This window comes from Dermochelys coriacea, chromosome 3 (genome assembly GCF_009764565.3).
Source record: "Dermochelys coriacea isolate rDerCor1 chromosome 3, rDerCor1.pri.v4, whole genome shotgun sequence".
NCBI lineage: Eukaryota > Metazoa > Chordata > Testudines > Dermochelyidae > Dermochelys > Dermochelys coriacea.
In genome coordinates this window covers 45401969-45416370 of record NC_050070.1, presented here as the reverse complement: position 1 = coordinate 45416370, position 14402 = coordinate 45401969, and the positions used below count along the sequence as shown (strand labels likewise).

The following is a 14402-nucleotide window of genomic DNA, read 5'->3' as shown; positions in this document are numbered from 1 at the left end:
AAGTCAAATGTAAAAGCAGGCCAAAAAAGAATTTGAAGGACTACTAACAAAAGACACGAACATTAACAGCAATTTTTTTAAAGTACATCTGAAGCAGAAAGTCTGTCAAACAATCAGTGGTGCCAGTAGACCTGGGGTCCCAAACTTGGTTTGCAGCTTGTTCAGGGTAAGCCCCTGGCGGGCTGTGAGACACTTTGTTTACCTGAGTGTCCGCAGGTATGGCTGCTCGCAGCTCCCAGTGGCCGCAGTTCGCCGTTCCTGGTCAATGGGAACTGAGGGAAGTGGTGGCCCAGCCCACGCCGCTTCCCGCAGAACTACTAATTGTGGTATGTAACCTATTACTTAAGTCAGCCTCTGAAACAGTTGACTGGACAGTAGCAAATATAATTTTGATTTTTAAAAAAGCTCCAGAGGCAATCCTGGCAAGTCTAAATTCAGTACCAAGCAAATTAGTTGAAAGTAAAGAACAGAATTATTAGACACATAGATGAAAACGATAGGTTGGGGAAGAGTCAACACAACTTTTGAAAAGGAAAATCATGCCTCATCTATCAATTAGAATTCTCTGAGGGAGCCAAAAAGCATGGGGACACGAGTGATTCTGTAATCTGTAAACTCAGGAATAGTACCAAATGATTGGAGAATTGCTAATATAGTTCCTATTTTTAAGAAAGGAAAAAAAGTGATCCAGGTAACTACAGGCCAATTAGTTTGACATCTGTAGTATGCAAGGTCCTGGAAAAAATTTTGAAGGAGAAATTAGTTAAGGACATTGAGGTCAATGGTAAATGGGACAAAATACAACATGGTTTTACAAAAGGTAGATCGTGCCAAACCAACCTAATCTCCTTTTTTGAAAAAGTAACAGATTTTTTAGATAAAGGAAATGCAGTGGATCTAATTTACCTAGATTTCAGTAAGGCATTTGATACCGTGCCACATGGGGAATTACTAGTTAAATTGGAGAAGATGGGGATCAATATGAACATCAAAAGGTGGATAAGGAATTGGTTAAAGGGGAGACTGCAACGGGTCCTACTGAAAGGCAAACTGTCAGGTTGGAGGGAGGTTACCAGTGGAGTTCCTCAGGGATCGGTTTTGGGACCAATCTTATTTAATCTTTTTATTACTGACCTTGGCACAAAAAGTGGGAGTGTGCTAATAAAGTTTGCAGATGATACAAAGCTGGGAGGTATTGCCAATTCAGAGAAGGATCGGTATATTATACAGGAGGATCTGGATTACCTTGTAAACTGGAGTAATAGTAATAGGATGAAATTTAATAGTGAGAAGTCTAAGGTTATGCATTTAGGGGTTAATAACAAGAATTTTAGCTATAAGTTGGGGACGCATCAACTAGAAGTAACGGAAGAGGAGAAGGACCTTGGAGTATTGGTTGATCATAGGATGACTATGAGCTGCCAATGTGATATGGCTGTGAAAAAAGCTAATGCGGTTTTGGGATGCATCAGGAGAGGCATTTCCAGTAGGGATAAGGAGGTTTTAGTACCGTTAGACAAGGCACTGGTGAGACCTCACCTAGAATACTGTGTGCAGTTCTGGTCTCCCATGTTTAAAAAGGATGAATTCAAACTGGAGCAGGTACAGAGAAGGGCTACTAGGATGATCCGAGGAATGGAAAACTTGTCTTATGAAAGGAGACTTAAGGAGCTTGGCTTGTTTAGCCTAACTAAAAGAAGGTTGAGGGGAGATATGATTGCTCTCTCTAAATATATCAGAGGGATAAATACAGGAGAGGGAGAGGAATTATTTCAGCTCAGCACCAATGTGGACACAAGAACAAATGGGTATAAACTGGCCACCAGGAAGTTTAGACTTGAAATCAGACGAAGGTTTTTAACCATCAGAGGAGTGAAGTTTTGGAATAGCCTTCCAAGGGAAGCAGTGGGGGCAAAAGATCTATCTGGCTTTAAGATTCTACTCGATAAGTTTATGGAGGAGATGGTATGATGGGATAATGGGATTTTGGTAAGTAATTGATCTTTAAATATTCAGGGTAAATAGGCCAAATCCCCTGAGATGGGATATTAGATGGATGGGATCTGAGTTACTATAGAAAATTCTTTCCTGGGTATCTGGCTGGTGAATCTTGCCCATATGCTCAGGGTTTAGCTGATTGCCATATTTGGGGTCGGGAAGGAATTTTCCTCCAGGGCAGATTGGAGAGGCCCTGGAGGTTTTTCGCCTTCCTCTGTAGCATGGGGCATGGTTGACTTGAGGAGGCTTCTCTGCTCCTTGAAGTCTTTGAACCATGATTTAAGGACTTCAATAGCTCAGACATGGGTGAGGTTTTTCATAGGAGTGGGTGGGTGAGATTCTGTGGCCTGCACTGTGCAGGAGGTCGGACTAGATGATCAGAATGGTCCCTTCTGACCTTAGTATCTATGAATCTATGATTCAGTTACTATAATGTACTTGGATTTCAGAAAGCCTTCAACAAGATCTCACACCAAAAGCTCTTAAGTAAACTATGCTGTCATGAGATAAGTGGGAAGATCCTCCCCTGGATCAGTAACTGGTTAATAGATAGGAAACAAAGGGTAGGAACAAATGGTTAGTTTTCACTGTGAAAAGAGATAAAACACAGGGTTCACCAAGGATCTGTACTGGAACTTGTGCTGTTCAACATGTTCATAAATTATCTTGAAAAGTGAGTGAACAGTGAGGTGGAAAAATTTGCAGATGAAACAAAATTACTCAAGACAGTTAAGTCCAAAGCGGACGGTGAAAAACTACAAAGGAATCTAATTTAAACTGGGTGACTGAGTGACAAAATAGCAAATGAAATTCTATGTTGAAAAGTGCAAAGTAATGCATATTGGAATAAAAAACCCTCCAACTATAAATACAAAATCTTGAGGTCTAAATTAGATATTAGCACTCAAGAAAGAGATCTTGCAGTCATCATGGATAGTTCCCTGAAAACACCAAACGATGTGCAGTGGTAGTCAAAAAAAGCTAACAGAATGTTAGGAACCATTAGAAAAGAAATGGATCATATGACAGAAAAATATCATAATGTCATTATATAAATCCATGGTACACCCACACCTTGAATACTGCGTGCAGTTCTGTTTGCCTCTTCTCAAGAAAGATATATTAGAAGTGGAAAAGATGCAGAGAAAGCAACAATAATGGTTAGGGGCATGGAACATCTGCCATACAAGGAGAGATGAAAAAGACTGGCACTGTTCAGCTTCAAAAAGAGACAAAGTAAGAGAGAAATATGATAGAGATCTATAAATCCATGAATGGTGTGGAGAAAGTAAATAGGGATATGTTATTTACTGCTTTAGAAAACACAAGAACTAGGGATCACCTGATTAAAGTAATAGGCAGCAAGTTTAAAACAAATAAAAAGAAATACAGTAACTCCTCGCTTAATGTTGTAGTTATGTTCCTGAAAAATGCTACTTTCAGCAAAACTATGTTAAGCGAATCTGATTTCCCGGTAAGAATTAAAGTGTGTGTGTGTGTGGGGGGGGGGGGGGCTAGGTTCCAGGGAAATTTTTTCCACCAGACTAAAGATAGACAAACACACACACAGTAGAAGTTTTAAACAAACAATTTAATACTGTACACAGCAATGATAATTGTGAAGCTTGGTTGAGGTGGTGAACTCAGAGAGTGGAATATTTCTCAGGGAATGCCTTACTGCTAAATGATGATCTAGCACTCGGCTGAACTCACAAGGGTAAACATATTGTTGTTAATGTAGCCTCACACTCTACAAGGCAGAACGAATGGAGGGAGGGGAGACAGCATGGCAGAGATACACACCGTGTGTGTGAGAAATGCACATTGCCCCTTTAAGTATGCTGACCCCACTCTAAGTACATTGACTTTTAAAGTAGATTAGCAAATTGAGACAGCAGCTGCTGCCAGCAAGCTCCCTCCATCTTGAGCCCTGTTGTGTTGTCCCCCCCGACTCCCCGGGGAGATAAGGCATGCGGCAGCGGAGGGACAGCTGAACTGCATGGCAGTTGATAGCCTATGGCTGCCGCACAGGGAACTTAGGGAAGTGGGGAGCTGATAGGTGGGCTGCTAGTCCACCCTGCTTCCAAGCCCCCACCAGCTAGCTCCAACGGGCTGCTCTTTCTGTAAGCAGTGGACAAAGCAGGCGGCTGCCAAACAACATTATAAGGGAGCTTTGCACAACTTTAAAAGAGCATGTTCTCTAATTGATCAGCAACGTAACAACGAAACAACATTAATCGGGATGACTATGTGAGGAGTTACTGTACTTCTCCATACAGTACATAGTAACCCGTGGAACTTGTTGCTATGGGATGTTGTGAAGGCCAAAAGTATAACCGTTAAAAAAATAATTAGGTAGGTTCATGGAGGATAGGTACATCAACAGCTATTAGGGATGCAACCCCATGCTCCAGGTGTCCCTAAACCTCCAACTGTCAGAAGCTGAGACTGGATGACAGAGGCTGATTCAGAACTGACTACAAAAAGTAATTTTCCCTCTGCTGATATTCATACCTTCTTGTCAACTGTTGGAAATGGCCAACATCCACCTTGATTGCATTGGCCTCGTTAGCACTATGAAAGTAATTTCCCCTCTCTTGATATTCACCCCTTCTTGTCAACTGTTGAGAATAGGCCACTTCCATCTTAACTGAATTGGCCTCGTTAGCACTGACCCCCTCACCCCTACTTGGTAAGGCAACTCCCATCTTTTTATGTGCTGTGTATGTATACTGTTTACTGTATTTTTCACTCCATGCATCTGAGGAAGTGGGCTTTAGCCCACGAAAGCTTATGCCCAAATAAATTTGTTAGTCTCTAAGGTGCCACAAGAACTTTTCAGAATTTACTGTAAATTCTGTCAAATGTTCTGTCAATTCCCTCTGAAGCATGTCACTGGCCACTGTCAGAGACATGATACTGGGCTAGATGGACCATTGGTCTGATCTAATACAGTTCTTAGGTTATGTTTCTTTAGTCATTTACATTGCCAACATCTTGCTTGTCTGGAGAGGCACTGTATTTTAACCATAGAGTACGTAGTACCCACTTTACCTTCTCTCTCATGATTAAGGCTGAGAGTTTGTCACGGAGATCACAGATTCCGTGACTTTCCGAGACCTTCGTGACTTCTGCAGCAGCTGGTGTAGCTGGCCCAGGGGTTGTCTGAGGAGCTCAGGCAGCCCCTGGGCCAGCCGCACCAGCCACTGCTGGGTCAGTCTTGGGCCTCTGTGTCCCCTCCCCAACCAAGCAGCAGCAGCAATTTGTGTGTGTGTGGAAGGAGAATCAGGGCTGGGGAACGGGAGGGGTGCGGGCTCTGGGTGGCACTTACCATGAGAGGCTCCCCGGAAGCGGCAACATGTCCCTCCTTCTCAGCTTCTAGCTCCGTACGCTGCCTCCGCCTGTAGGCACCGCCCTTGCAGCTCCCATTGGCCGCGGTTCCTGGCCAATGGGAGCTGCAGAGCTGATGCTTGGGGTGGGGGCAGCACACAGAGCTAGAAGCTGAGGGAGGGATATGTCGCTGCTTCCGGGGAGGTGCGAGGAGCCAGGTAAGAAGCCTGTCAGCCTTGCCAATCACCCCCCCAGCACCAGTGGGGTCCTAGGCCAACCCCTGCACCCACAGTGACGCCTGGGCCGCCCCCCCCCGGCCATACCTCCCCTCAAGATTTAGTCACGGGTATTCTTAGTACAAGTCATGGACAGGTCACGGGCCATGAATTTTTGTTTACTGCCTGTGACCTGTCCATGACTTGCACTAAAAATACCCATGACTAAAACGTAACCTTACTCATGACTACCATTGAACACAAATTGTGAGCAAAGAATTAACCAAGTCCCTAGACACATATGGGTTCTGAGAATGACAGGGGCTTTTGTGAAGAATTTTGTTTTACAGTTATGAAAGCATGTTGGATTTCTTGAGAAATATGTTTTAACTTTATGGAAGTCAAATTTCATTCACATGGGAAATAATGCTTTAACATAATAAATCTATTGCCTTCAATTAGAGTTGTGCTTATCAAAAGTTTGTTTTCCATGCAATAAATTCCAATCAAAGCTGTTAAATTGAAAAAGGAATGTCAACTTTATCTTCTTTTGGAAGTTAACATGATTGTGCTGCCATTTTGTTTTTGATGTGTGTTACATTTTTTTTCCCTTTTAATTCTGACATGAATATCTACATATCATATACTGAATGTTCTATAATATTAATTTTAGATTAATTAATTAATTTCTGTATTGATTCCCAGTGCCCTCAAACCATATTATATTAATTCTTGAACAAAACAGTTCTTCGGCTATTGCCTGGCAAATGGTAGAATGGTCTTGACTTTTCAGAACATATACTTTTCTTCTTTTTTGTGGCTTGAGGGTTGAAGAGAATGACAAATATGACCATATTAGTAATTTTTCATATATCCTTACTAGGGCTGTTGATTAATCACAGTTAACTCACATGATTAACTCAAAAAAAAATCACGATTAAAAAAATTAATCGCAATTAATTGCACTGTTAATAGAATACAAATTGAAATTTATTAACTATCTTTGGATTTTTTTCTGTATTTTCAAATATATTGATTTCAGTTACAACACAGAATAAAGTGTACATTGTTCACTTTAAATTATTATTTTGATTACAAATATTTGCACTATAAAAAAGATAAAAAATAGTATTTTTCAATTCACTTCATACAATTACTATAATGCAATGTCTCTAGTGTGATAGTGCAACTTACAAATGTAGATTTTTTTTTGTTACAAAACTGCACTGAAAAACAAAGCAATGTAAAACTTTAGAGCCTACAAGTCCACTCAGTCCTACCTCTTGTTCAGCCAATCGCTAAAACCAACAAGTTTGTTTACATTTGCGGGAGATAATGCTGCTGGCTTCTTATTTACAATGTCACCTGAAAGTGAGAACAGGGGTTTGCATGGCACTTTTGTAGCTGGCATTGCAAGGTATTTACTTGCCAGATATGCTAAACATTCGTATGCCTCTTTATGCTTTGGCCACCATTCCAGAGGAAATGCTTTCATGATCATGATGCTTGTTAAAAAAATAATATGTTAATTAAATTTTGACTGAACTCCTACGGGGAGAATAGTATGTCTCCTGCTCTGTTTTACCTGCATTCTGACACGTATTTCATATTATAGCAGTCTCGGATGGTGACCCAGCACATGTTTGTTTTAAGAACACTTTCACTGCATATTTGACAAAATGCAAAGAAAGTACCAGTGTGAGATTTCTAAAGATAGCTACAGCACTTGTCCCAAGGTTTAAGAATCTGAAGTGCCTTCCAAAATCTGAGAGGGACGAGGTGTGGAGCATGCTTTCAGAAGTCTTAAAAGAGCAACACCCAGATGCGGAAACTACAGAACCCGAATCTATCAAAAAAGAAAATCAACCTTCTGCTGGTGGCATCTGACTCAGATGATGAAAGTGAACATGCGTTGGTCTGCACTGCTTTGGACCATTATCGAGCAGAACCTGTCATCAGCATGGACGCATGTCTTCTGGAATGATGGTTGAAGATGAAAGGACATATGACTCTTTAGCACATCTGGCAACTCACGCTACAACAGTACTATGCAAACGTCTGTCCTTGCTTCTGCAAATGTAAACAAACTTGTTTGTATGAATGACTGGCTGAACAAGAAGTAGGACTGAGTGGACTTGTAGGCGTTAAAGTTTTACATTGTTTTGTTTTTGAATGCTGGGGTTTTTTTTGGTACATAATTCTACATTTGTAAGTTCAACTTTCATGATAAAGAGATTGCATTACAGTACTTGTATGAGATGAATTGAAAAATACTGTTTCTTCTGTTTTTTACAGCACAAATATTTGTAATAAAAATTATATAACATGAGCACTGTACAATTTGTATTCTGTGTTGTAATTGAAATCAATATATTTGAAAATGTAGAAAACATTAAGATTTATACAAGAAACCCACCATTAAACTGTAACAAAACAATGGTCATATTGGTTAGATAAAGGTCCAGGCTCCTCTTTCATACTAGCACAGAAGAGTAACCAAAGCTCAACTGCATACTTTATACTACATACAGTTCTTTCAAATAGCATAGAGTAAGAATGCTCAGGCAATCCTTTTTATCCTTGCCCCGACTTAAAAAAACAACAACAATTCGGCACCAAAAAAGCAAACTCTGAAGTCAAAAAGGCCTAGTCAGCTAGTATGCAAAGTCAGATTTCTAATGTACTGAAAAGAAAAATTACAATTAAAGATCAGGTTTGACAATGAACATTTTGGCCTTCTTTACTGACAGAGGAAACTTAATGCAATAGTGATGCCTAGAAGTGATGATAATTCACCAATTGAAGCTGGCTAAAGGAAAACATCTGGCATGTCAATACGGTTGCAAGCAAACTTGAGTTACTTTGTTACAGTAAAAAAAAATTCTGTCTCCTGTTTTAAGAGAGTTAAAGGAACTACTACTACTTAGTTAAGTTAGAAATCTCCATTAATTCATCCTAATAGCACATGATAATTGAAAGCAATTGAACTTTATAAGAGAAAAAGGTTATATTAAAAAAAAATCTGGAAAAGCTACAGTGCAATAAAAGATGTTGATTTAAAATTGACACTGTTTAAAGTTTTATTGGACATGTGTCCATATGACTTGGTTGGGCCTAGGAGACAAAATGCTATATTTTCTATAAGATTTTAGATTACATTAAACGGTAATAATTTTATTTTAATTTTTCAAATAATGTTATTAAGTGTATACTTCGCCCTGCAAATTTTAGCAGTTATATTCTAAGGCATTCCACAGAAATCCAAAAGCATGACAAAAATAGGGGGGGCCATAGAGGAAGGCGTTAAGCAACTTTTATAGTCTCCCAAACCTGGAGTCAGCACAAGCCTAAAAGTTAATGTCACCTGGCCACAAGAGTTCATCTTAATCATTTGGTAGGACCTGGCTATGGGAATATTCCCTGAATTGAGAGCCAGAAGCGGTGACCTGGTATAGGAGCCTACAGTTTGGGAACCTCCTACCGAATTGTGTAGGAGTCACTATATATATTCATCATCCACGGATCCCCAATCCAAAGTGGTTTGGATTCACCAAGCTATACTGCTGCTGTTAACCATGTGAGCAGCGCAAACTGAGCTGTGCGATGGATCTGGCCCTGTATTTTTATAAGTGCATGTATGAATTAATAAATAATGTCAACTCACCAGTCATGGACGGTGCCACTTTTCTTTGCCCTTTGAGGTCCACAGTACCTTCATATGCTACTGTAACATCATAAACTGCATCTAAGTAATTCTTCATTGAGTCAATGGCAACATGAGTTGCCTTTACACGTGGCGTCAGCACATGTTTTAATACTGCAAGCCCTAGGAAAGAGCACAAACACACATTGGAAGGATAAAATTAGCTGGACTTAAATACTGAAAATATACAAAGAAAAAGCCATTTTCAAAAGATGACTGTTCAGTGGTTTCCAAACTATGGTCTGTGTAGAGCGGTCTGGCTACATGTTGCTGGTTTCACCTACTGATATCCATTTCCTAAATTGTATTAAGAAGATAGAATATATTTAATGTATTTTTACCTAAACAACTGCTGTAGTTGCAATAGAGATATTATGTGATTGTTAATGGAAAGGGAGGCTGGTCCACAAAACAATCTCTGTATTAAACATATGGTTCACTGTGGAAAGGTTTGGGAACCTCTGTAAGTAGTAATGAACACCATTTAAATTCTACGAGCGGGGTGTGTGAAAAATGTCCCTTCTATAGCTTGTCTGTCTGTCTCACAGGGGTATAAAGTGAGTTGAAATTTTGAAGAAGTGTTAGAACATAAAGGTTGTTTCCTGAAATTTTGTATCCTGGAATCAACTCAGAAGGCAAAACAAACACAGGTAAATTCAAACAAGTTTAATATTCACCCAACATCTTACTCCCTGTGTGCAACCAATTTTTTGTCCACTAAATATTGAGTTCCATTACCCGTCAATATCAGTGACACAGAAATCTATTCAAATTATGTGTTATTAGACAGGATGCTATTCTTGGCCCCACTGTCAAAGTGTAATTGGTGATTCCAATATGCTTACATTGTTTCTCCTCCCTGAATACTAATTCTCCCTCTTTCAAAAGGCACTGTATAACCGCAACCATCCCACTGTCTGAGATGCCATAAGTGTGGTTATTCTGATAGCCCATCAACTCCAATTTTTCAGTTTGCCAGAAGGGGCTGATTAAGAGCAATCAAAGGTCTTTCCTCATACGAGTAACCAAATTCTGTTCCTAACTAAAATGATGCGGCTATACTAATGGTGCAGTCCCCCTCTCTGTGTGTGCACACATCTTTGCAACTTCTGTTCCTGGCCCTTCCTCATCCCATTTTCTCTACAATTTTGTTTCCACTTTGCTCAACACAGCATCCCTGCTGCTTATACCGCCACTGCCAAGGGAGCACTGTTTGAAATAGTAGCAGCAGCATGACAAATGGGATTCTGCTATTAAGGAATTTTTGAAAAAAGCAAGGATGGACAGTAAAAACATGAAAAGAAAAGGAGTACTTGTGGCACCTTAGAGACTAACAAATTTATTAGAGCATAAGCTTTCGTGAGCTACAGCTCACTTCATCGGGCTTATGCTCTAATAAATTTGTTAGTCTCTAAGGTGCCACAAGTACTCCTTTTCTTTTTGCGAATACAGACTAACACGGCTGCTACTCTGAAACCAGTAAAAACATGCACGTTCTCCAGCTCCACATCACATTTAACCTGGAAATATTTGATTAATCCTGTTTCCACGCTTTTATAAAATCAAGCCAGTAACAGAAAACAGTAAGAGATATCATGTTGAGATAGGATAGAAGGAAAGGTTTCAGAGTAGCAGCCGTGTTAGTCTGTATTCGCAAAAAGAAAAGGAGTACTTGTGGCATCTTAGAGACTAACAAATTTATTAGAGCATAAGCTTTCGTGAGCTACAGCTCACTTCATCGGATGCATTTGGTGGAAAAAACAGAGGGGAGATTTATATACACACACAGAGAACATGAAACAATGGGTTTATCATACACACTGTAAGGAGAGTGATCACTTAAGATAAGCCATCACCAGCAGCGGGGGGGCGGGGGGGAAGGAGAAAAACCTTTCATGGTGACAAGCAAGGTAGGATATTTCCAGCAGTTAACAAGAATATCTGAGGAACAGTGGGGGGTGGGGTGAGGTGGGGGGGAGAAATAACATGGGGAAATAATTTTACTTTGTGTAATGACTCATCCATTCCCAGTCTCTATTCAAGACTAAGTTAATTGTATCCAGTTTGCAAATTAATTCCAATTCAGCAGTCTCTCGTTGGAGTCTGTTTTTGAAGCTTTTTTGTTGAAGGATAGCCACTCTTAGGTCTGTAATCGAGTGACCAGAGAGATTGAAGTGTTCTCCAACTGGTTTTTGAATGTTATAATTCTTGACGTCTGATTTGTGTCCATTCATTCTTTTACGTAGAGACTGTCCAGTTTGACCAATGTACATGGCAGAGGGGCATTGCTGGCACGATGGCATATATCACACTGGTAGATGCGCAGGTGAACGAGCCTCTGATAGTGTGGCTGATGTGATTAGGCCCTATGATGGTGTCCCCTGAATAGATATGTGGACAGAGCTGGCAACGGGCTTTGTTGCAAGGATAGGTTCCTGGGTTGGTGGTTCTGTTGTGTGGTGTGTGGTTGCTGGTGAGTTTACTTGCGCTACATTAATGACATCTTCATCATCTGGACCCATGGAAAAGAAGCCCTTGAGGAATTCCACCATAATTTCAACAATTTCCATCCCACCATCCACCTCAGCCTGGACCAGTCCACACAACAGATCCACTTCCTGGACACTACGGATAAACACCACTCTATATCGGAAACCTACTGACCGCTATTCCTACCTACATGCCTCTAGCTTTCATCCAGATCATACCACACAATCCATTGTCTACAGCCAAGCTCTACGATATGACCGCATTTGCTCCAACCCCTCAGACAGAGACAAACACCTACAAGATCTCTATCATGCATTCCTACAACTACAATACACACCTGCTGAAGTGAAGAAACAGATTGACAGAGCCAGAAGTCACCTACTACAGGACAGGCCCAACAAAGAAAATAACAGAATGTCACTAGCCATCACCTTCAGCCCCCAACTAAAACCTCTCCAACGCATCATCAAGGATCTACAACCTATCCTGAAGGACGACCCATCACTCTCACAGATCTTGGGAGACAGGCCAGTCCTTGCTTACAGACAGCCCCCCAATCTGAAGCAATGTGCAATGAGTATCAGGAAATATCACTACCCATTTATTTTACAGAAATAATATTTTGATAATAATGTGAATCATGGAGCATCACAGAAGCTGAAGACTGAAAAGAGACAAGGTTGTTTTGTTCAGATATCTGCCGTGGATAACTGTTCCCTATAGAATATACTTGAGTGCTTTGACCACTCCAATTTAAAATGGATTCAAGCAGTTGGGCTTTCACAACTTCACTTGAGAGATTACTATAAGTATAACAGATCTTACAGTATATTATCCCTTTGATGCAACCTACATTGTTCTTTCCTCATTTCTATTCCATTATTGCCAGTTATACCATTTGGCTCACTAAACAATCCATCCTTAGGACAGTAGTAATCCAGATATGTGTTTTGATTAGCTCAGCAAAGCTATTTGATGTATAATTTTTGATAATACAACTGACAAAATATTTGTTTAAAAACACTTTGTATTTCACATGAAAAATGAAGTCTTCACACATCTGACCTGTGAGCTGTTTAGTAACTGGAAACTGAAGTTTTATTCTTGTGAAATTTACTCCTCACCTGTGGGTTTTTTTTTTTAAATAATTTAAAAACGAAGGGCTTTCAAAAGTTTCCATTAGAAAATATCTCTTCATCGTAACTGAAGAACTCATAAGCCTTGAATACTCTCCCAGTTTATTCTCTGTATCTTCCTTTGTATACAACTGGGAAAGAATTCTTTGCCCACCAGGGAGGAGGAAAAAAGGTTAAAAAACCCTCAAGATATGAGAACTAATGAATGGCATTTGCCAATGACTGCCTATAGCCTTCCATGAATAAACTATAACAACCGCCATTAAAGTCATTAAAGTTTTATGTGGTCTCCAAGAAGACTAGATCCCCAGGCAAACACACACCTTGTTATTTGGAAATATGTCTTAAGACTAGTCCAACAATTCATGGGAAAACAGTTTTCAAAGGTAACTTACTTTCAACTCCATTAAGGCAGGCAGGCACATAGTGAAGTGGATGGAACACTCACTCCTCGTGGGGATGCCAGAATACCTGCTGTATTTTTCACACACAGTAAAGATGAGCAGATGAAGATCTAATTCAACAAAATACTCAAACATGTGTCTAACTTAAACATATAATCTCATTGACTATAGGTTAATGGGACTATGTCCTGCTTAAAGTCAGACACTGAATTGAGGCCTTAGAAATGGCTTAGACCAGTGGTTCCCAAACTTGCTCTGCCGCTTGTGCAGGGAAAGCCCCTGGCGAGCCGGGCCGGTTTGTTTACCTGTCGCGTCTGCAGGTTTGGCCGATTGTGGCTCCCAGTGACCGCGGTTCACTGCTCCAGGCCAGTAGGAGCTACTGGAAGCGGCGTGGGCTGAGGGATGTACTGGCTGCCGCTTCCAGCAGCTCCCATTGGCCTCGAGCAGCGAACCGCGGCCTGTGGGAGCCGCGATTAGCCGAATCTGCGGACGTGGCAGGTAAACAAACCGGCCCGGCGCACCAGGGGCTTTCCCTGCACAAGCAGCGGAACAACTTTGGGAACCACTGGCTTCGACAAAAACTGGAAAAAAAAGCTTACTTCAGCTGACAGGTGCATAACAGAAGATAGGTTGAGCAGATGTGGCTGTATTTGTAGTTGGGAAATGTGGAATTAAGAAAACAACTGTGAAGGAAAGTTAAGAGGTCTACACTCCCTGAACAGCTAAACCTTCAGAGTTTTCCTGAGGAACACTGAGGTGCTCAGTGGCTTGCACACTGTTCAGTCTGAAGATCAATATGACTGGACACAAAAAAGTATATAGTTTCATAGCACCCTAAAAGTTTTAACCAAAATGTTTAAAATCCATGATTGCAGTGGCTGACCATACCCATTTCTATATAAGAAAACATACTTTTGAGCATGCCCAGAATATATGTACTTTTATCTGTGTTTGACAGTGAAACTATGGTCCAGTTCCACAGAGTTTGAACATGCACTGAATCTCAGAAACAGATGATCTGAAGTCAGTGTTTTGATGTTTTAAAAATACTTCTATAAAATGGACCGCATGTGAAGTGAAAAATTCCAGTCTCTTGCTGTTAACAAAACTTCTTTTCCAAGTAAAA

General features: G+C 40.5%; 1 protein-coding gene across 1 annotated transcript in view; it reads right to left on the bottom strand.

Annotated features, from left to right (window-relative positions):
* Positions 1–14402, bottom strand: part of AGPAT5 (1-acylglycerol-3-phosphate O-acyltransferase 5) — a 122150-nt gene that overhangs the window by 30020 nt on the left and 77728 nt on the right. The window contains exon 6 of the mRNA XM_038397122.2: positions 9208–9369. Within this exon, the coding sequence (XP_038253050.1) occupies positions 9208–9369 (162 nt within the window). The remainder of the gene's footprint in view (positions 1–9207; positions 9370–14402) is intronic.